Source organism: Myodes glareolus, chromosome 1 (assembly GCF_982192425.1).
Source record: "Myodes glareolus chromosome 1, mMyoGla1.1, whole genome shotgun sequence".
Taxonomy (NCBI): Eukaryota; Metazoa; Chordata; class Mammalia; order Rodentia; family Cricetidae; genus Myodes; species Myodes glareolus.
The window spans coordinates 58,824,296-58,847,765 of NC_142026.1; the positions used below are offsets into that span (position 1 = coordinate 58,824,296).

Sequence of the window (23,470 nt, forward strand, 5' to 3'; positions counted from 1 at the left end):
AGGCAGAGGCAGGCGGATCTCTGTGAGTTTGAGGCCAGCCTGGTCTACAGAGTGAGTTTCAGGATAGCCAGAGCTACACAGAGAAACCCTGTCTCAAAAACCAAAAGAGGGAGGGAGGGAGGGAGGGAGGGAGGGAGGGAGAGAGAGAGAGAGAGAGAGAGAGAGAGAGAGAGAGAGAGAGAGACCTGCCTGCTTCTACCTCCAGAGTGCTAGGTTTAAAGGTGTGCACCACCTTGCCCAGCTTGTATTTCTTTTCTGAGACTATGTCTCACTCTGCAGCCCAGGCTGGTCTCTCAGTCTTCCTGGTTATGCAGGACTTGGGAGAGTCAGGAAGAATTGCTAAAAGATCAGTCTAGGTTATACAATGGGTTACAAACTAACCTGATCTACAGTATGAGACTTTGTGTAAAACCACTCTCCACCTACCCAAAAATGTTAATTAATAATAAGAAAGTCGGCTGGGGATGTAGCCCCTTGGTAGAGCATTTATAATGCCCTGGGCTGTATGTGTACGTGTAACACAAACACACAAACCAAGAGAGCCATCCTTTGGAGGCAACCACAGGCTATTCGAGCACCTCAATAGCAATGCAGGCTGGTCTCTATCACTTCCTGTGCGTTTTGGGGCTGGCTAGGTGCAGAGAAGTGAGAAGGGACCACTTTTTATTTCTCTAGCTTTAAATCAGATTTGCATCAGCCTCAGCTCCAAAAGACCTAACTAAATAAACAGCATTAAAAGAACGATTTTTTTTGTCTTTTTTTTTTTCAAATCCGGCTTGAATAGAATGTGGGCTCCAGAAATTTCGGAGTTTTTTTTTTTATTTTAATCTCTAAAAATAGTTGACTTAAAAGAAATACCGTTGTCTCAACAGACTACCAGAAAATCCACCACCACTGTGGCCACCAGCGACCGGTTTCCCATCCTATTGCGTGTGCTGTCTTCTGCTGAGCTTGCCCCTCTCTTTCAGTTACATTATTCAACCTTGATCTCCCCATTTTATCTTATGAGTGTCTTCAAGATTAATCTTACTTGTTTTTCACTAGGTGGCCGTGGTACAAAAATTCACATTTGTAGATCAGGAAAAGGGTGAGAATTTCTTTTTCTCCAACTTTCGGTCTCTCTCGGGGTATGGTGGGACTGGGGTGGCGCATGACGAAGCCCATACTCCCCCAACTCTATGCTTCCCCCACCCCACATACACGCCTCACCAGGTTGCTGGAGACTACCCCTTTCCCCACGGCAGAGGAACTGTTGCGTGTACTGCGCAGACTCCCCGCTGCAGTAGGCGTGGTTCGCGGAGGTCCCGCCTTCTCTTTCCTCCAGTCCCTACTCAGCTGCTTCAGCAGAAGCTGGGGCCCCACCGAGGTAGCAGCCGCCGCCGGAGTAAGACCGGGGTCGTACGTATTAGGGAGGGGGCTGGGTGTGGGAGTGTGGGGACCGGGAGGCCGCGATGGCCCTGGGCAGTGAACCTCAGGTGTCTGGTCAGGTAGGTCTACCTGGGACTAGGCAGACGCTACACCTGGAACATTCCGTGAGTCATCCCAAGGCTGAGAAGAACCAGGCACAGAGATTCGGGGTTCCACAGGCCCCCAGCTAGGAATGTATTTTTGGAATAGTCTAGATTCGAGCTCAGCAGGGAACAAAAAGGGTTGCCGATGGGGAACAACGTGGGTGCTAATGACAGACAAGCTGAAGGCTTTGAAAGGTGGCAGGATGATGGCACTGGAGTGAGGGGAAAAAAAGGAAAAGCAGATTCGTTGGACCTTCAGGGATTTCAACATCCCTGCTGACCAGTGACCAGCTTCCTCCTTATGGGGTGACGGGCACAGGGCCAAGGGCCCCCGTGATCTTCGGATAAGAGGGTTTTGGTTGATCTCATAAGCTCAAGACCATCCACTTTCTGCGATACCCCCCGAAAACCCAGACCGCCCCACACAATGCCTGCTTTTTGTTTTCCCCAGCCTCCAGTCCCCGACACACCCACCTTGCCGCCTCGGCTCTGCAGTCTCCCAGCTGCCAGGCAATATGAAGCCTAAACTGATGTACCAGGAGGTAGGAGGATGGGATGGCTAGTGGGGAGGGCTGGGTGTTTTGAAGGGTAGGAGACCCACCAAACCATCCTGTTACTCCCACTTCCCATCATCCCTTCCTAATCCCTCAGTTGAAGGTCCCTGTGGAGGAGCATGCAGGAGAACTGCCCATGAATGAAATCGAGGCATGGAAGGCAGCAGAGAAGGTAGGAATAAGCTGCTCCCCTTGAACTTTCTCAGACTGTTGTGGTGACCAACCTTGTGTAGGCTGACAACTCCCTCCCCCTCCCCCACAGAAAGCCCGCTGGGTTCTGCTGGTCCTCATCCTGGCAGTGGTGGGCTTTGGTGCCCTGATGACTCAGCTGTTTCTATGGGAATATGGGGACTTGCATCTGTTTGGACCCAACCAGCGCCCAGCCCCCTGCTATGACCCCTGCGAGTAAGTGGAAGGAGAGCTGGATGGTGGATGGGAGGGGTCCTGCCAGCCCAGAGGCACTTAATCCTGCAAGAGTACCATCCGCTTTGGTGTACCCAGTGCTGTGATGAGGGGGTTGTGTGTGCCCACGTCCATGCCCACTCCCCCCCCCCGCTGTTTCCATGGCAGCCACAGCGTCATCATCCTTTATACAGGTCTGTGAACACATGGGCATAGCATCCCTCATCTACATCTACACACACACACACACACACCACGAATCCCTCCCACACCTCTAGACAGACCAGTGGCACACACATACCAGACTTCCATCAACATCTGGGAGCCAGCCGAGCCTTTCTGTCCAACCTGTCGTCTCTGGCCCTCTGTGCCTGACAGATGTCCTCCATACCTTTAGAGCCGTGCTGGTGGAGAGCATTCCTGAGGGTCTGGAGTTCCCCAACGCCACCACGAGCAACCCCTCCACTGGCCAGGCCTGGTTGGGCCTCCTTGCCGGTGCTCACAGCAGTCTGGACATCGCGTCCTTCTACTGGACCCTCACCAACAATGACACCCACACTCAAGAGCCCTCTGCTCAGCAGGTACCCACAAGCCTCGCTTACCTCCACCCCTTCCCTCCCCCACCTCCAAACTGGCTGTGGGAATGGTGATAATGGAGAGGAAGGGGAGGGACTTCCTGCCACCCTGGAGACAGGTGGGAGTGTCCTACAGGCTAACTGGACACAGGTGTTTAGTAATAGCTGACTTCAGACAGCCTTCTAAAGGAAGGGTGGTGTTTGGGGGTTCTGATTATCTGGTGGCCTCTGAATGTCAAGGAGCAACTTTGGTTAGGATGAATTGGGCTTGAAGATGTCACCCTGAATCTATCACACAAAGAAGGAACAAGTTCTGGTCCAGCCCAAGCCTGGCTGCCACCTTCCTTGCTGTGTGTGACCTTAGGCAGTTCCCCTCTCCTCCCAGGCTGCCCTCACCTTATCTGAAAATTGCTGCTGTACTGCTAGGCTCCTGTGAGGACGTGGTGAGCTTAATCCATGCACATTTAGTCCAGTGCCTGGAACAGACTCCGCTCTTTCTGAGTGTTTACTGTTAAGATACGATTGTCATAGTCTGAGATTAAAGGTGGCACACGCCTTTAATCCCAGCACTCGGGCTGCAGAAAGGCAGGCAGATTTCTGGGAGTTCAAGGCCAGTTCAGAACAGCCTGGGCTACACAGAGAAACCCTGTCTCCAGGGTGTATGTAAGGGGGAGATGTGATTGTTAATCCTGGCATGTGGGTGCTCTTCTGGAATCCCATCATTCTGGAAGCTGGTCCTTGTGGTGCATGCTGATAGTTCCAGCTACTTGGAGGCTGAGGCAGGAGAATCACAAATTTAAGTCCTGCTGCAAATCAAGTTTATGATCAGCCTGAGCAACTTAAGGAGATTCTGTATTCAAGTAAAATAGAAAAGCCTGGGAAGATGGCTCAGCAGGTAAAACTGCTTACCACACAGACCTGACAACCTGAATTCAATCCCAGGAACACACAAGGAAATAACTGACTCCTGAAAGTTGTTCTCTGACATCCACATATGTGTATACATACATGCATACACACATTCACATATACACAATAATAAAATCTTTACAAAAAGGAGAGTGTTAGCCAGGCAGTGGTGGCACAGGCCTTTAATCTCAGCATTAAGGAGGCAGAGGCAGGTGGATCTCTGTGAGTTCAAGGCCAGTCTGGTCTACAGAGTGAGTTCCAGGACAGCCAGGGATACACAGAGAAACTGTATCTTGAAAAAAACAAAAAACAAAACAAAAAGGTACTGTGTATGTAATTCTGGAGTAGAACACTTGCCAGTCATGCACAAGGCTCTGTGTCAGCACCACACACACAAAGAAAGATAAAGGGTTTTGGTGTCATAATCTGAGACTCTTCTAAGGTTTAAGTGAAGTCTGTTCATTCTTATGGGGGAAACTGTGAGGCTGATATTGGAGCACTGGCTGACCCAGCCCCTCAGTAGCTGTCTCCCACAGGGTGAAGAGGTTCTCCAGCAGCTCCAGGCTCTGGCACCTCGAGGTGTGAAGGTTCGCATCGCTGTGAGCAAACCCAATGGACCTCTGGCTGATCTGCAATCCCTGCTACAGAGTGGTGAGCTGGCAACACAAGGGTGGCGGGCCTGAGGCTGCCCATGCTGGCCCCTGACTACTGTCCCTGCTGTTGGTCACAGGTGCCCAAGTCCGCATGGTGGACATGCAGAAGCTGACCCATGGTGTCCTGCACACCAAGTTCTGGGTGGTGGATCAGACCCACTTTTACCTGGGCAGTGCTAACATGGACTGGCGCTCTCTAACCCAGGTCTGTGTGTGCCCTGCCCACCTTCATTGCCTCCTCCTGCACTTCCCTATACATTCTGTGGTTCAGCCCTTGAACCTTTTTCCTACAGCAGCTTAGGGCTCCCTCTGAGTCCTGCTGGCAGCTGCCAGGACACAGAGCACTGGAGGGCCTATCCACTTACCTGGCCTTCATTGTACATTTCTTGTGTGTATTTGAAGCCCATCTCTGACCCGGGGGACTCTGGGAACGTGGGGGTAACAGGTAGGTTTCCTGGATGTGCAATTCAGTGTGGAGCCTGGCTTCTCACCAGGCAGCTACAACTCAGAGAGTCAGGGCCAGGATGGGAAAGAAACAAAGACTGGGGTGAGATGGTGGTACAAGCCATGTCAGGGTGGGATGGGGGTGCAGGCAGAGGGTCATGGGTGGGGTGGGGGTAAAGGCAAAGATCAGGTACAAAATGGGAACCTAGGTGGAGGGTTGAGGGTGGGATGGGGGTACAGGCATAGGATCCAGCATGGGATGGAGGTACAGACAGAGGGTCTGGGCAGGATAGGGGTATAGGCAGGTAGAGGGTCAAATGAGGTGGGATAGAGGGAAAGCACAGGCGGGAGCTCGGAGATGAGGTTGGAAGGTGTCAAGGGCAGGGTGATCAAGGATAGAATGGGGAAGTTGAGGCAGAGAGAGGATCTAGGGTGGAATGAGGAGGCACAAGCAGAGCTCAGAGCTGGAGTGGGGAACACAGCGGGCTGACTGTAGCAGTCTAAAGCAGACATCTGACCCAACCCGAGGTCTTAGGGAAGGGTCCCCAAAGGAGGAGATAGCTAAATCTGCCTGAAGCATCAGCAGTGACCAGCACAAGAGGGACTGACTCAGAAGAGACATGACTCTAATTCACCCCAGTGAATACTTCCCTTGACTCCTCATCTCAACAGCTATGCAGGGACATACTAAAGACACATTCCCATGTGCTTGTCTTTCTTCCCAGGGGAATGCCTGGCACAGTCTGGGGAGCCAACACCTGAGGCTGAGCTGGAGCTGGCTGGCATAGGGCAGAAGCAACAGGCGTAAAGTCTTAAGAAACAAGTAGCTCCCCGGGCTTAGTGCTGCAGGCCTGCACCTGCCTATTGTGTGTAAGGCCCTAATTTCAGCACCCAGTGCCCCAAGGAAATAAAAGCCGTGCAGCTTTGCAATGACTGAATGTTTCTTTCAAAATAGAAGTCAAGTTTGTGGCTATACTTTTAAGTTCTCGGGCATTAGCACTTCAGAGTGGAGGTGCAGGGAAAGAGTGGGTGATAGAGTTGACTGAGGCAGCAGGTAGAACACGTCATCCCGTCATCAGTGAGCGCCAGGTGCCCAGGCTCAGAACTGCTCTCCCACAGGTCAAGGAACTGGGCGTGGTCATGTACAACTGCAGCTGCCTCGCTCGAGACCTGACCAAGATTTTTGAGGCCTACTGGTTTCTAGGGCAGGCCGGTAGCTCCATCCCTTCTACCTGGCCACGGCCCTTTGACACCCGCTACAATCAAGAGACACCAATGGAGATCTGCCTCAATGGCACCCCAGCTCTGGCCTACCTGGCGGTAAGTTGGGAGAAACAAGTCCTCACGTGCTCCTGGCCACACGTTGTCACTTGCGGCCTCCCTCAAAGCCTACCTGGGGCTTGTTAAGGAGGGAGGACTGGACTTCGCCCTTGGTCAAAAACTTGGGCTATTTCTCAAGCTCCCTCAGCACTGGATTCCCCTGGGAAACAGATATCCCGGCATTTCCAACCTCGGTGTGAAGGACACACGGGTCCAGATACCCCTCGATAATGTCTGAACCAGCCACGGTAGCTCTTTCCAGTTAGTGATTTACTTAGTTTACAAGTCAGGGTCTCATGCAGCCCATGCTGGCCTTGAGTTATGCATCTATGGATGATCTTGAACAACTTTGCTGGGGGTTTTGGTTTTGTTTTGGAGACACATTCTCACTATGTAGCCCTCACTGGCATGGAACTCACAGAAATCCATCTGTCTTTGCCAGCTGAGTGCTGAACTCGAAAGCATGGACCATCGTGCCCAATCTTCTTCTTTCTTTTTCTTCTTCTTCTTTTTCTTCTTCTTCTTCTTCTTCTTCTTCTTCTTCTTCTTCTTCTTCTTCTTCTTCTTCTTCTTCTTCTACCTCTTCCTCCTCTTCCTCCTCCTCCTCCTCCTTCTTTTTCTTCCTCTTCTTCCTCCTCCTCCTCCTCCTTCTTCTTTTTCTTCCCAAAATTTGTTTTATTGACCAAGCATGGTGGTACACACTTTAATCCCGGCACTCAGGAGGCAGAGGCAGGAAGATCTCTGTAAGTTCTAGACCAGCCTGGTCTACCTATTGACCAGGCCAGCCAGGGATGCATGATGAATCCTGTCTCATAAAAAAAAAAAAAAAAGGGTAGAGAATGATTAGGGAAGACACCTGCTGTGGACCTCTTTCCTCCATACAAGCATGTATGTATAAATACATACCTGTGCTTGTGCATTCATACAGGCACGCACACACACACAGCACATGGTGTACCTCACTATTGTCTTTTTTTTTCCAAGACAGGGTTTCTCTATGTAACCCTGGCTGTCCTGGAACTCACTGCATACCAGGCTGTCCTCAAACTCACAGAGCTCCATTTACCCCTGCCTCCCAAGTGTTAAGATTAAATGTATGTGCCACCACCACCCAACTGTTCTTTTTAAAAAATTCTTCATTATGTGTGTATATATAGGTATGTGCACATGAGTGAGGGTGCCCACGGAGGCCAGAGGCACTGGCTTTCCCTGAAGCTGAAGTTACAGGGTCTGTAAACTGTCCCATGTGGGTGCTGGGAGCTGAACTCCAATCCTCTGCAAGAACAAGACACACACTCTTAACCACTGAGCCAGCCCTTCTTTATTTATGTATTTATTTCTTGAGGCAAGGTCAGGCAATCCTGGAACTTTCTGAACTTCTGACACTCCCGCTTCTAATTCCCAAGTGCCAGCACCGCCAGAGTGCGCACCTCTTTTTCTCCTGGAACAGGTCTGTGTAGCCCAAGCTTACACCCATCCCTTGATCCTCTTGCCTCAGCCTCCTGAGTGATGGGTTGTAGGCGAATTTGCCGCCCTCTGCACTGACTCTTTCCTGGGGCAGTTACTGAGCGTGATAGACAAAACCACTGATTTCAGCTATTCCTACGTTTTTCAGCTGAGGAAGGCAATTTGGGGCTTCCTGTATTACTCCTTGAGTAAGTCATCAAGCCCAGAGTCATGGTCATGAATCATGGATATAGGGAAACAAGATCTTGGGTGCCCTCTGTAACCATTGTTTTCCAAAGCGATGAACACTTCCTTCTTCCGTGACCACTTCCACTTTTAGACTTGTAGTTCCCTCGGGACCCAAGCAAAGGGCCTGTTGTGACCCCTGACACATGAGGAGTTGCCTGATCAGGGCTGGATGTGACAGAATAGAGCAAAATCTCCACGGTAGTTGGCTGAAGGTGTCACTAAAGCCCTGTCTCTAGCCAGGAGAAGTGGCACCTGCCTGTAATTCTAGCACCAGGGAGAGTGGGGGCAGGAGGATCAAGAGTTCCTAGTTATACTGGCTACATAGGAAATTACAGACCAATTAGACTACATAAGATCCTATCTCCAGTAAAACCAACCAACCAAAAACAATGACAAAATCATAAGGAGCTAGGGGAATGGCACGGTGGAGAAAGCACTTGCTGTAGAAATATGAGGGCCTGAGTTCAAATCCCCAGAACTCACATAAGCCTGGCATAGCCATGCACATCTGTAATCTCAGCTCCCCTGGAGATACGGTGGCAAAGAGACCCTGCCTCAAACCAAACAGGAGGCAAGAACCAACACGCAAGGGTGTCCTCTGACCTCCACGCACACGCTGCGACACATGTGCAACGAGCGTCACATCATGTATCATATGTATACACACACCAAAAAGAGAGAGAAAAAGGAGGATTTACATTTCAAGCAAGTCTCCAGGTAACAAAGTGACATTATTGCTACGGAATCAGAACCCACCCAACTGTATGAATTCTGGAACCAAGCACTTCCATCTTGGCTGTACTAATTTCGCTGCGTGACTTTAAGCAAGTAGCTTGCTCCTTGAGCCTGTTTTCTCCCCTGCAAACCAGATGCTCATTATCTTTCCCTTCATGGGAGCTGTTTTTAGTGAGCCCCATAGCACCTGGTTTATTGTGAATTGCCTGGACTTGGTCCACTGTGATGCTGCCCCTGGCAGGACACGTGTATTGATTTCCCCTCACCCCCAGAGTGCACCTCCACCGCTGTGTCCGAGTGGCCGCACCCCAGACCTGAAGGCTCTGCTCAACGTGGTAGACAACGCCCGCAGCTTCATCTACATTGCAGTCATGAACTACCTGCCCACCATGGAGTTCTCCCATCCACGCAGGTACTCTGGGTGGGGGCGAGGCTCAGGATGGGGAGTCCCTGTGACAGGAGGGCTGAGGGGGCTCTGAGAGCAAGCAGGAGGCCCAGGCAGGCTAGCAGATACAAGGGAAATATGGATGCAAGGGTTGTAGCTCAGTGACAGAGCTGCTGTTTAGCATACAAGAGGCCCCAGGCTCACCCCTAGTGTCACCAAGGAGGGGTGGGACAGGGGAGTGATTGGATGATTACATGTGAGGTCAGAAGATAAGAGAAGTGGGAGGAAGTCTGAGTAAAGCACTTGCCAAGCAAGAGTGAGGACCCATTTGGATCCCCAGCATCACCGTAGATGAAAACTAGGCATGACAGCATCCATCTTTTACCCCAGCGTGGGAACAGACACAGATGGATCCCAAAGGCTCACTGGAAGGCCACCCTAACTCAATTGGTGTGGTCCACATTCAGCAGGAGACCTTGTCTGAAAAAGTAAGGTGGGTCAGGGCTGGAGAGATCCCATAGTAGTTAAGAATCTTGCTGCTCAGTTCAGTCCCAGCACCTACGTTGTTCCTGACTCCCATGTCAAGTGGCTCACAACTGCCTGTAATTCCAGTGAGTACACACACATTTACACACACACACTCTCTCTCCCTCACACAACGTGCATACACAAGCTCTCTTTTCCCTCTCTCTCACATACACACTTTCCCTCATACACACATACACACTCTCACGCACATGCACACACACACACTGTCTCACACACACACACATATACGTGTGCACAACTCTCTCTCCCACCACGCACACACACATTCTCTCCCCCCTCACAATACACTCCCTCCCTCACCCTCAGACACACACACTCTCTCTCTCCCTCACACAGGTACACGTGTGTGCACACATTCTCTCCCACACATACAAGCACACACACACTCAGGAGATGAGTGGAGTTCGGGTGTGGCAGCACATGTCTGTTAATCCCATCCTTTGAAAGAAAGGCTGAGATGGGAGGATGGAGACAAGCCTTGGTTATAGGGTGAAACTGTGTCAAAACGAAAGATGGGAGGATGGGTTTTGGGGTACCCAAATGGTAGCCAGGAACAAGAGGAAAGGAATATGAGAATGTCGAAAGAGGGCTTGGGAACCCCAAAGCTGAAGGTAAGGTCTAGGGCTGGCTCAGCAGTGTGAACAGAGAACATGAGTTTGGTCCCCAGCACCCGTGTCAAGTGGCCTGTGATCATCTGTAACTCCAGCCCCAGGCGATCTGATGCCTTTGTCGTGTACAGGCACTGCTGCTCATGTACTCACATCTACACGCAGACACAGCTACACATAGTTAAAACGGCATTAAATTCCTTAAAAAATAAATGCATCTTTTTGAAAATTAAAAAGAAGAAGCCAGGGGGTGCTGGTGGTGGCACACCTTTAATCCCAGCACTCGGGAGACACAGGCAGGTGGATCTCTGTGAGTTTGAGGCCAGCTGGGGCTACACAGAGAGACCCTGCCTGCAGAAACAAAGCCAAACAAAATACAAAGAAAACCCTGCCTCTTCCTCCTGCTGCACTTCAGGTTCTGGCCGGCCATTGACGACGGGCTGCGTCGGGCTGCCTATGAAAGAGGTGTCAAAGTGCGCTTGCTCATCAGCTGCTGGGGGCACTCGGAGCCATCCATGCGGTCCTTCCTGCTCTCCCTGGCTGCTCTTCGTGACAACCACACTCACTCTGACATCCAGGTGGTAAGAACCCAGCCCAGACCACCCCTTTTCCACTGTGCCAGGTCCTGGGGACACGGCCGACGTGAGCCACAAGTGTCATGACAAGGATGACCCAGAGTGTAGAGCCGTGAGGGGGAAGACTATGAATCATGGCTGGCTAGGGTCCGCAGAGAGCAGAGGTCCATCGCTGAGGTGGGGAGTCACATGGAGGGGGCAGGATGGGTGAGACTGACATAGAAAGCACCCACTGTATATTTGTGTGCTATGGCTGTGGGCCAATCTCTGGGACCTCATTAACCAGGGGTGAGCCCGCATTTACAATCCTAACACCTAGGAGGCAGAGGCAAGAGAATCAAAAGTTCAGGATTATCTTTGGCTATACGGTGAATTCGGGCCAGCCTGGGAAATGTAGTAAGACTTGGTCTAAAAGAACCAGGGGCAGAGAAGGAGGAAGGATGACAGTCTGTGAACTGCAGAGGTGGCTCTCTGGTTAAGAACAATTGCTGCTCCTCCCAAGGACCAAATTTTGGCTCCCAGCACCCCATAGCTGGCAGCTCACAACAACCTATAACTCCAGCTCCAGGGAATCCTATATCCTCCTGACCCCTGTGGGCACCAGCACGCATGCACGTGTGCTCACGCACACACACACACTTGCTTGCGCACAAATTTAAAAATCTTTAGAGTAAAACAGAAGGGAGAGAGATAGGCAAGACAGACTTTCTCTAGAAAAAGGGACATTGGCAACAAGGCTTCAGGATGGAACAAGAGTCACTGTAGATCCATATCCCCACCCCCACCCCCGCCTCAGCCTGTGTTTACGAGGACCAGCTGAACTGGGCCCTATTTCGGGCCAAGGATCCCACCACACTCCAAGGAAGCAGCCAAGTATCTTTTGGAGATGCCACTTGCATGGCTCCCCTGGCATCCCAGAGCTGCCCACAGCTCCCCAACTTGCACCTCAAGCTTGCTGTCCTCTTCTCCCCTGCAGAAACTGTTTGTTGTCCCCGCGGATGAAGCCCAGGCTCGAATCCCCTATGCCCGTGTCAACCACAACAAGTACATGGTGACTGAACGTGCGACGTACATTGGTGAGTGCCCCCAGTACCGCGGGCATAACCAAAGAAGGGAGGGACTGGGTACTAGGTCCCGGCCAGCCTATCAGACCCTTATTCTACCCCTTTTCCCCAGGGACCTCCAACTGGTCTGGGAGCTACTTCACAGAGACAGCAGGCACCTCCCTGCTGGTGACACAGAATGGGCATGGTGGCTTGCGCGGCCAGCTGGAGGCTGTTTTCCTGAGAGACTGGGAATCCCCATACAGCCATGATCTTGACACCTCAGCTGACAGCGTGGGCAATGCCTGTCGCCTGCTTTGAGGCCTGGCCCAAAGGATAGGCCAAAGCCTTCCAGGACCCCTTGGACTCAACCTTGGGTCCCGGCTTTTGTCGCCATGTCCTTGCTTCTGTCTGTCCCATCGTGACTCCACAGTCTCCCCCACTGCGTTCCCATCGCTACCTCCACCTCCGCTGGCCTGACACTCTGGCCCCTGTGGACCTAGCAGAGCTGAGGGAGATTCAGGCCACAAAGTAGTGGGGGTGCATGCTGGGCCTGGACCTTTGGCCTACCCCCGCAAAGGGTCCAAGATTATACTAACTAAATAATTGTTGTACAGCCTGTGCTTAACTGAGTGGCGTGAGACAGGATGTTGGTTAGGGGACAGGTGGCATGGGTTTCTGATGGAGCCATCTCAGCATGCAATGCACACAAAGCTGCCGTGGGCTGGGCATGTGGTATGTGTCCACACTAGCAGGCATGGGCTAAGCATGCATATAACCAGCATGTGTTGTACTGAGCATGCTCCCGAGCAATATGGGAAGAGCTACTGCTAAATCCCAGTGTGTATGGGGTGGGGGTGGGGGTAATGACAGACAGACCAGCAGATCTGAACACCAGAGCATGTGCCAGGTCTGAATTTATTCCCATCGGTGCGTTTACACTTAGCATGTCCTGAGCGTGAGTAAGCGAGCATGCCAAGTCCACCGCAAATACAGAGGACCAGTCAATGGTTCATGCAAACTCCGATGGACATGTGTCCAACAGAGAGCATTCTGAGGGTAGGTTCCCAAGGGGCCAAGCCCTTGCTCTTTTTATTTTATTTTGTTTTGGTTTGATTTGGTTTTTTTGAGACAAGGTCTCACTTTAAGCCCAGACTGGTCTTGACATTGTCATTGTGATTCTCTTCCTGCCTCAGTCTCCTGAGTGCTTGGAATTACAGACCTACTCCACCATGCCAAGTTTAATTTAGTTTATTTAGGGAGCAGATTCCTATGCACAACACAGCTTTTTCTCTTCCAATGCCATAGTCGCTGGGCCTCTGGCTTCAGCTGGTAGCCAGCCAGTCACAGTGTGAGAGGCAGACCATGGCCATATGGGTAGTGCAGGTTCACTCAGTGGTAACAGGCAGGAGCAGGGTTTGGAACAGTTTTTTATTGAAATACACAGAGGCAAGCGGGTCCAGGCACGGTCATGGCCAATGGGGTGCAGTCCTCTTCCTGACTCACTGGCCTCAGGGCCTCGGGCCAGACCTGAAGGCCTCCAACATTTAGAGTGGGATACAGGCATGTTGCCAGGGACAGGGAAATAGGAACATTCTGGATAGCTATTTTTCTGTAAGAATAATCTGTGGGTTCAAAGGATGGCTCTAAAGAACCATTTCAGAGCAAGAGGGGATGCCAGCCCAGCTAGCTCAAACCCCAAAAAATGATAGGGGTGGGGTCCCCATCAATGGTGCCCTCCAACATGCTGCAGAAAGCTGGTGGTCCTGGGTGGCCCATGTGGGTGGGGATGGCGAGCTGGGAGTCCTTGAGCTCGAGACCCCCGGATGCCCTCTAGGGTCCATTCTGGCTCATTCAGCCACTCTCCAGGACAGGTGCTGGGATCGAAGATCAGCTCAGGGCCTGGCTGCTGTGGGGGAGGAGAGAGGAACATCAGCAAGAAGGATGGGTACCTGTTGATGTGTGTACCTAGCTACTAGAAAGGGTAAGCAGGCAGAAAGGCCCTCACTCCTCGTGCAGGCTTTCCCACATTGAAGTTAGGGATTAGGGATAGGAGCCAGAACAGACCAGGCTCATACTAGGCAAAAACTCTGCCTCTGGGCCACACCCTCAGCCTCTCCTGGGGTCCCAGTTCCTTGCCTTGGATTATAGGTAAGCATTCTACCTGCCCCTGGAGGAGAGTCCCCAGTCCCTCACGGGTGGATACTAGGCAAGGCAAGGAGTCTACTGCAAAACTAAATCTCCAGTCCTTTTGGGCAAGAAGGAGGTGTTAGTGTTTAGTTTCTGAGATAGGGTGTTGTTATGGAACCCAAACTAAACTTGACCTTGAGGTGATCCCCAGTTTCAACCTCCTGGGATGATAGGTTCCACACCACCCAGAGCCTTGCCTGTTTCTTAACAGGTCCATCACTAGGTGCCCATTTTCTTTCCCAGCCTTAATTAGAGTTAGTGTAAGCCTTGAGCTGTCCTGAGGGTGCTAGTGTGACCTGAGCCTTGTCGCCTTGTGTCAACGTTTACTGAACCTTAGGGCCTGGGTGTGAGGTCACAAATGCTACAGTTGTGGGAAACATGACCCTATTACCTGTGCACCATCATAGATTAAGCTCTAGGGAGACTAAGACCCAGATTGGGTGCCAGTCTGTGCACCCTGCTCACCTCAGTATCCATAGTCCTGTCTTTGATGCTGGGCCCATCTCCTTCCCGTTGTGGGATGACGGATGGCTCTGTGGAGGCCCCGCGGCCTTCTCCTTCCTCCCAGCCACTGCCCCGGCAGGGCCCAGAATCCTCTGGTGAGGCTTGGCTTAGCCGGATAAGGTTACTGAAACTAGAGTCAGATTTGGAGCCCGCCGGGGGTTTGCGGGCCTTGTGGCGGCCAGTCAGGCGGCTACCGTAGAAGGCCAGGATAGGCTCCGGGCCTGAATCAGGGACTCGATGGCCAGTATTGGCTACTTTGAGTGGGGCCAGCCTGTCAGAGACCATGTCGGCCCGTGTGTCGCTCCACAGCCCTCGTCTAGCCTCCTGCAGACTCAGGTCATCAAGCTGGTCGATGGCCCTCTGCACCCCCGGGGCCTTCTCCTCCATGAAGAATGACCCACTGCCTGCCACACCACCCAGGCCTGCAGTGTCCTCCTCCTCTGCAAGGCGGTAGTAGGGAGGCCCCTCCTCTGCACCGGTTATGATAGGCGGGGGTGGCTTGCCATCCACCTGCAGGGACAGACGACAGCCACGAAGGGACAGCTGATAGTAGCGGGTGGCCTCGTGAGCACTCCGCAGCTGCTGCATGGACACGAAGGGGTGGCGCAGGGCTGCGCTGGGACTGATGCGTTCGTGAGACTCCCATGTTAGCATGCGTTTGATCAGCTCCACCATGCTCTTGAGGTCTGCGTGCTCCGCCAGTGCCTCCCGGTCTGGGAAACTCAAACGACTTATGGCCCCGCCACCATTCACTGTCTCAATCTGGTCCAAGGATTTGAGCATGTACTTGCGGCGCTCCAAGGGACGCACCTGACGGGGCATGGGGGAGACCAGGTAGAGATGTGTCTAGACTCGGGGCTCCAGACATCACCTGCCGTGGGAGCCAAGTGGGATGCCCCTGACTTCTGCCCGTATGGCTGGAAGCTGTCTTGCTGCTGGACTGCCCAGTCTGGCCCCTCACACCAGAGCCTCAATCTCCAATCCCTAGCTCTCCTCCATAGGGAAGACGTACGATTCTGTTCTTTAATGTCCCCCTGACACCTAACTCAGGCTCCACACTTCACCTATACTTTCAGTCCAACCCAGAGACATGACTGTAACCTTCAGATCTTCTATCCCTCCAGATGTGTTGGCCCACCAGGTCTGACAACCAGCTCCCAAACTTCTGGTCCTCCCCCAAGGTCTAATCTAGATTGTTCTTAATATCGCAGTCTCCCCCCCAACCCCAGCACAGATTGTCTCCACCCTGCCTGCTCCTCCCATACCTTGGTCTCAGCTAGGTAGTCGGCAGAGGACTTCAGCTGCCAGGGGTTGGTGGCATCAGGGTGGGGATTCCGCTTGAAGAAGTGGTGAGCCTTGCGGGCAGCGTGCAGCAGATGGGGCTTGGGCAAGCCCTGAGTCTCACAGATGTAGCGCACCTGGTCATACTCATTGTTGCCCGGGTAGAGAGGCCAGCCCAGGTGTAACTCGGCCATGACGCAGCCCAGAGACCACACGTCCACTTTCTCGCAGAAGGGCAGCCCCAGCAGGATCTCTGGGGCCCTGTAGAAGCGGGACTGGATGTATGGCTCCTTCACATAGCGCACCTCACTGAATATGCTGGCCGAGCCGAAGTCGATCACCTGTGAAGGGCAGAGGGTATGGGACACGGGGTAGACGGGCTGGTGGAGTGGTGGGGGTGGCCAGACTGGGCCGCTCCTGGGACTCATCTCTATTTCTCCTGTATCTGTCTAGCTCTGTGCCTTTGAATCCTTCCTTATGAATGTCCTTCTCTCTGTCATCTAGCTATTGTTTCTGGGTTAGCTGTTAGGTCTGTCTCTGAGTCTCTGTGCTTGAACTTGTGCCTATAATAGTTGGGCACCACCCACCTCCCACATGCGCCTGCAGTGCAGAGCCATGAGCATAGTAGGGCATGCTTTCTCCCATATCCCCTGCCCATTGTTGGCTAGTGCTGAGACAGGGTCTCAGGTATCCCAGGCTAGCTTCAAACTGGTTGTGTAGGCAAGGATGACCTTGAGCTCCTGTTGGAAGGCTGGGATTATAGGTGTGTATAACCATGCCCAGCTCCCAGCTATAATTCTAGTACTTCATATACTCTATATTTCACTTGTATGTGTGTGTGTGTGGGGGGGGGTTCGTGCGTATGCGGGTGGGTGTCATCACTCATGGGTACCCGAGTAGGGGAGAGAGGTTGATGGTAGGTATCTTCTACCACTCTACCTTATTTTTGGAGACAGGGTCTCTCACTGAACCCGAAATTCACTGTTTTGGCAACATTGCCAGACCCCTGAGCTCTTTTCATCCTCTTTTCTTCCCTCACAACCCCTCAGCCCTGATTTCTAAACCCAAGCCCAGATCTAATGGTGCTGGGGATCTGAATTTAGGATCTGCTTGTGTGCACTTAACCCACTGCAGCTGGAGGCGTAGCTCAGTGGTGAAGAGCACCTGCTGCTCTTGCAGAGAACCAAGGATTTGGTTCCCGACACTTACATGGCAGCTCACACCTGTCTGTAACCCGAAAAGCCATAATACATGCAGAAGCACTCACACAGAAACTAAATTAGCCTGGCAGTGGTGGCGGACACCTTTAGTCCCAGCACCTGGGAGGCAGAAGAAGGTGAATCTGTGAGTTCAAGGCCAGCCTGGTCTACAAAGTGCTTTCCAGGACAGTGGGGTCTATACAGAGAAACCTGCCTGAAAAAAACAAAAACAAATAAAATAATTAAAAAGTGAAATAAAATTCCAGTCCCATGAGAACAAGAGCTTTGTATTCCATTCAAGGCTATGTCTCTAGAGGTCTGAACAGTGCCCAACACATCGTAGGGCTCAGGAAAAAGTGAACGAGAAACAAGCGGCTGTTTTAGACCAATCAGGATTTTCCTTTCATTGTTGTTGTTGTTGTTGTTTGTTTGTTTTTCAAGACAGGGTTTCTCTGTGAAACAGTCCTGACTGTCCTGGAATTGAACCTGGGACCTTCGGAAGAGCAGTCAGTGCTCTCAACCACTGAGCTCTCTCTCCAGCCCTATTTTCCTTCTTTTATTTCCATGTCTGTATTCCATGGTACTGGAGATTGAACTCAAGGCCTCATGTATATAGATAAATATTTTACTACTGAGCTAGGCTCCTAGCCTTTTAAGAGTTTTTCTTTTGCTAGGTGGTTTAATGCCTTTAACCCTAGCATTCGGGAGGCAGAGGCAAGCGGATCTCTGTGAGTTCGAGGCCAGTCTGGTCTACAAAGTGAGTTCCAGGTCAGTCTCCAAAGCTACTGAGAAACCCTGTCTTAAAAAAACAAAAATATAGATATAATATTAAAAAAGGCTTTTCTTTTTAAGATTTATTTATTCATATATTTTATGTGTATGTGTGCTGTCTTCATGCCCACCAGAAGAAGGATTCTGATCCCATTGTTGGTGTTTACTGGGAATTGAACTCAGGTCCTCTGGAAGAGCAGTCAAGTGTACTTAACTAATACTGAACCATCTCTCCAGCTCCCTATAAGAGTTTTATTCTTTTTTTCCCTTTTTTTTTTTTCCTTGGTTTGGAGCCTGTCCTAGAACTCACTCTGTAGACCAGGCTGGCCTTGAACTCACAGAAATCAGTCTGCCTCTGCCTCTCAAGTGCTGGGACTAAGGGCATGTGCCACTACCACTCAGTGTAAGAGTATGTATTCTAATTGGGTGTACGTGTGCATGCACGCCATTGAAAACATGCCTGCACATGAGTACTGGAATTCAGCTGAGGCCAGAAGAATTAGAAGCTCCCGGAGCTGAAGTTACTGGCTGTAGGCTACCCAGTGTGGTACTGGGAGCCTGACATGGGCCCTCTGCAAGAGCAGTCTGGGCATTTAACCACTGAGCCTCTTTCTAGCTAGCTCCTGGACCTTTTAAAAACTTATTTAGTTAGTTAATTAACTAATTTAAAAACCTAAATTAGTGTTTAGGGGTTTTTTGTTGTTTTGAGACAGGGTCTCTTTATGTATCCCTGACTGTCCTGGAACTCTGTAGACCAGGCTAACCTCAAACTCAGAGATCTCCCTGTCCCTGCCTCCCAAGTCCTGGGATTAAAGGCATGCTAGGCATAGTGTTTGATCTTTTGAGATAGGGTTTCATGTATCCCATACCCATTGTGGAGTCTAGGGTGACTTTGCACTCGTAATCCTCCAGCCTCCACATGTCAAGTACTGAGATTACATGTGTGTACCGTCACACTAGGCCTTTGCTGTTTATGTTGAGGCTGTTTTAGTTTCTGAGGCAGGCCTTGAATTCACGAAGATCCTGCCTCAGCAGCCTGCCTCTCTCTCTCTCTTTCTGTCTATCTGTCTCCAGTTGCCTCTTCACAGCTAATCGGTCATCTCTGAGTGTTTTTGTCTTCATTTCTGTGTTGTGGACAGGGAAGGAACCACCCTGAAAGCCAAGTCCTCTATGATCTTCACCACCCAACACTATCAAAACCCAGAAGGCCCTCAGCATGTCATGGGCAGCGGGCAGGAGTCTCCGTCTGTCCCCCTCGCCACCAGGTGGCGCTCTGCTGGTTTCACTGAATCCCTGAGACTAACGCAGTGGATGGAGGCCATAGCTTCCTGCTCAGAGTTGCACCCAACCACCCTCAGCTTCCCTGCCCACAAGGCTGATCATGAAATAGATATTAGTCGGGACTCAGAATCCCCGAGAGTTTGAGTGACACTGGGCGGTAAGTCCGTGTTTGTGGGGTCCCTTCATTCTGAAAACACTGTAGGGATGACAGTGACTACCCCCAGACACTGTGTGAGCCCTACTATATATATCTACAGAGATCTCTCCTTAGCTCACTGTCCTTCCACCCCTCAGGGAAAAAACACCCATCTCTTCCTGTCTCTGTCTCTAACATTCAGTGGGGTGCTGGAAGAGGCCAAAGGCACAATGTAGGCAGCTTTGGTCCAGCCCCGCCCTTGGGTACTGCCCGCCCAGTCATCACCAGAGCCTTGGATGACAAATACACATCCTGGTGGAGGAGGCACAGAGGGTATCGGTGTAGGCTGACAAGCCATAAACAGAGGCTCTGCAGGAGAAGTGGGACGTGGCGGAGGAGACAGCTCAGGTGCCCACCCAGGGGCAAGAACAGAGGCCAGAGTCACCTAGCTTACAGATGCCTAGGCCACCAGGTCCCAGTTGAATCCTATCTTTCTCCCCCACTTTTTTTTTTTTTTAAGACGGGATCTCAAGTAGTGTAGACTGGCTTTGAACTTGCTACACAGCCAAAGACAACCTTGAACTTTTAATCTTTCTACCTCCGCCTCTGCAGTGGTAGAAGTATAGGTATCTGCCCCATGCCCAGCTCCCCCTCACACATTCTTTCTTTAGACTTAATTCATTCGAGGGGAATATGCAAATGCAGCTGTGTATGTGTGGAGGTCAGAGGATAACTTTTGGGAGTCAGTTCTCTGCTCCCACCATATAGGTCCTGGGGATTGAACTCAAGTCCTTAGGCTTGGCAGCAAGCACCTTTACTGGCTGAGCCATCCTTCTGGCCCTTCTTTTTCTACACTGTGAGTGTGTGTGTGTGTACATGTTTGTGTGCATATGCACACATGTAATGTGTCAGAAGTTAGCCTTCCTCTATCACTCTCTACCTTATAATTTGAGACAAGATCACTCACCGAACATGGAGCTTGCTAATTGACTAGACTGGCTGGCTAACAAGCTCCAGGAATCCTCCTGTCTCTACCTCCCCAGTACTGATATTACAGGTGAGCGGTCACACTTGGCTTCTTATATGGGTGCTACGGACCTGAAATGAGGTTCTCCTGCTTGTTCAACAGGCACGTTACCACCTGACTATCTCTGAAACCTCCCTCATTCACACTGCGAAACCCACCAGTGAATTCTGTTGTCCCTAGCTCCACATCTGCCCCAATCCATACACATCTCAGCTATATCTCATTATCTATGACTCCTACTTGGCTCACCCCATCTGCCTTCTTGGTCCTACTTCCCCTCAAAAACTGAACACCTAAGTCAGAGCAGGCCCTTCTACTCTGAATCCATCTGTGAATACAGCATGTTGGTGTGTACCTTTGACCCCTTTGCTTAGGAGGCAGAGGCAGGAGGATCTCCCATGACTTTGAAGCATGCCTGGTCTACATAGCAGGTTCAGGGCCAGCCAGGGATACATTGTGAGACTTTGTATCAAAAAAATACAAAGTGACCCCTGTGGTGGTAGTGTAGGCCTTTAATCCCAGTGCTTTGGTGGCAGAGGCAGACGGATCTCTGTGAGTTCAAGGCCAGCCTGGTCTCCAAAGTGAGTTCCAAGACAGTCAGGGCTGTTACACAGAGAAGCCCTGTCTCAAAAAACCAAAATAAACCAAACAAACAAACAAAAAAACAAACAAACCAGTTTTGACTGTGCCTACGAGGCCTTGCACAATGCCACCCCTGCCTACTTGATCTCATTCCTCCCTCTTTGCCCCATCGTTCTGCTCAACGCTACAGAACTCCTGTGTTGCTAGAATCTTTAACCACCACATGCTCCTACCTTCGGGCCTTTCTGCTGGCTGTCCCTTCTCCCATGGCCCTCTCTGACCCCCAAGACTCATTCAGGTGCCACCTCCCTGACCACCTCTTGGAAATTTCAGCCTCTACCATATCCCACTGCTAAGCAATACCCTACATCCTCTCCCTCTCCCTTCCACCTCTTCTCACTCCCCTGACACGTTACTCCTTACCAAGTACTGTCTCCCCCACTACAATGTCAGCCATGACCTGAGCCACGGGAGAGAAGCTGGATGGAGCAGGGTTGGGGAGGCTTCAGGGCCTGGAGGGGAAGCATGGAGGACCTTGGAAATGAGATGGAGAAGCCAGGCATGGTGGTGAATACCTGTAGTTCAAATACTTGGGAAGGAGGACTCACTCAAATTCCAAACCAGCCTGGACTACATAAGACCTTGTCTCCAAAAACCAACTAAATGAGCTGGCTGTGGTGACACATACCAGTAATCCTAGCACTTGGGTAGTGGAAGCAGGTAGGTGATGAATTCAAGACGTCCTCAGCTACACAGCGAGTTCAAGGCTAGCCTGTACCACGAGACCCTGCCTCAAAAACAACAACCACACTAAAGAATTGGGATGGGATATGGAAGACTGCCAGACAGCAGCAAGGAGAGGCAGTTTGGAAATCAGGGATACCTCAGAGCCACATCATGGAACTGACCAGGGAGACTCACATGATGGCAGAGCATCCTGGGGTTGAGCAAAGCTGTTTCCCAGGCAACCTCACTCACCTTTACCCTGAAGGGGCAACGGGTCTGGTCCACCAACATGATGTTTTCAGGCTTGAGGTCAGCATGGATGATGGCCAGCTCCTTGAGACGAGCCAGCGCTCTCAGGACCTGCAGGGTGACCGTGCGAATGTGCCGGGCAGGAAGGGGTGCGAAGTTGTTCTCTTTCTGGAACTCAAAAAGGTTTTGCTCCAGTAGCTCAAAGACCAGGTAGAACTTGAGGGCATCGTGGAAGAACTCGAGAAAGCGGATGACGTGGGCCTCGTCGGGGTCCAGGCCTCGTACGCATCGTAGCAGCTTCAGCTCGTTCTTGATGATACGACTTCGGTATGCGTCGTTCTTCAGGATCTTGATGGCCACCATTTCACCTGTACTCCTGCGCCAGCCCTTGGCCACCTCTCCAAAGGTGCCCTTGCCCAGTACCTCGATGATGTCGTAACAGTCAGTCTCTGACTGGATGGTGGCCATGGTGCCCTCACTGCCAGTCACTACTCCGCCCTTACTCCTGAGCCACTGGCTTGGCTTCCTAGACCTCCCACCCTGATGATGGCCCTTCAGTCCTCCTAGCGGGGGAAAGATAACCACACTCGTGTCTCTCCCTATGAGGTCAGCCCCTGCCTCCCTGGCACCCCTTGGCCCCCTTGGCCACACTATGAGTCTACCAGGGGCTGCACCCCTCCCCCAAAGCCCTCCTGGCTTGGGATGAGGGGGCTCAGGCCCCCCTGAATGGGTTCCAGTGTTGCTGAGTGGCTTTGATTCTGTTGTTAGAGACCTGAGTCCTAGGCTAGAATGGGGGGTGGGGTGCCAGGCTGGGCCCCTCCCCCACCCACTGACGGAACCCTGGAGAAGCTGATGGGGTAGATTCACAGGGATTTTATTCATTGACCTTGGGTGTTCAGAAATAGGGACACACCTACAATCATGTGAGAGTGTAGAAAGATTTTTCAAGTTAGAGCGAGTGTGTGTGTATATGTGTGTGTGCATGTAAGGCATAGAGAGGATGCATGGATAGGGTAAGATGCACATTGTAAAGACACTGAATGCAGGCGAAAAAGTTTGAACTGGGCACTGGGGAGCCATGGAAGGCTTTAAGCAAGGAAATGAATGCTCAGACCTGAGTCTTCACCCAGAAAGGTGCTGTGTGAGAATGCCTGTTGTTTTGCAGTAGATACAGTGGCTGCACCTTAAGCAACTGCTGTCCCAACCTGCAATTGCAACTCTGCAGCTACCAGCAGCAGTTCAGACACACTGGCAGCTAGGTGGGAATTTTGTTCTCTCAGGCACCAACTCTATCTGGGCCACTAAAGGAAACTTTATCTAAATTGCTATAGAACTCAAGATTCAAAGGATGAGGTGAAATCTTGCTATCTCAGAGAGACTGAATAGCAAGTAGCTAACCTTCTCTTCTTGCTCACACTTCCAAAAAAAGGGCATCCTTCCCTTCCGTTCAGCCCCCACTAAAGAGCCTCCCTACACTTACCTCCTCCCTACCACTTCCTATCATCTAGTTGCTGACTCAGCCTCCTGACCCTTGGCTAATTTTATTTAATCAAACAAATGCAACAT

The 23,470-nt window shown here is 51.4% G+C and overlaps 2 protein-coding genes across 3 annotated transcripts; one reads left to right on the forward strand and one right to left on the reverse strand.

Moving 5' to 3' along the window:
- Window positions 1-1,228: 1,228 nt before the first annotated feature.
- Window positions 1,229-12,577, forward strand: Pld3 (phospholipase D family member 3). Of its 2 annotated transcripts, none has more exons than XM_048440420.3 (12): window positions 1,229-1,384; window positions 1,963-2,053; window positions 2,163-2,237; window positions 2,328-2,470; window positions 2,865-3,048; window positions 4,488-4,602; window positions 4,682-4,809; window positions 6,168-6,368; window positions 9,071-9,210; window positions 10,756-10,921; window positions 11,892-11,991; window positions 12,092-12,577. In XM_048440420.3, exons 2-12 carry the CDS (start codon window positions 2,027-2,029, stop codon window positions 12,277-12,279), a joined length of 1,467 nt encoding a protein of 488 aa, XP_048296377.1. In that variant the 5' UTR covers window positions 1,229-1,384; window positions 1,963-2,026; the 3' UTR covers window positions 12,280-12,577. The 2 variants fall into 2 exon arrangements, with proteins under 2 accessions (XP_048296377.1, XP_048296385.1); XM_048440428.3 differs by having other exon boundaries at window positions 1,234-1,398.
- Window positions 12,578-13,370: 793 nt separating this feature from the next.
- Window positions 13,371-22,660, reverse strand: Hipk4 (homeodomain interacting protein kinase 4). The gene is made up of 4 exons (XM_048440406.3): window positions 21,908-22,660; window positions 15,918-16,274; window positions 14,614-15,462; window positions 13,371-13,867 (listed from the first exon to the last, which is right to left on the reverse strand). Exons 1-4 carry the CDS (start codon window positions 22,370-22,372, stop codon window positions 13,685-13,687), a joined length of 1,854 nt encoding a protein of 617 aa, XP_048296363.3. The 5' UTR covers window positions 22,373-22,660; the 3' UTR covers window positions 13,371-13,684.
- Window positions 22,661-23,470: the final 810 nt, after the last annotated feature.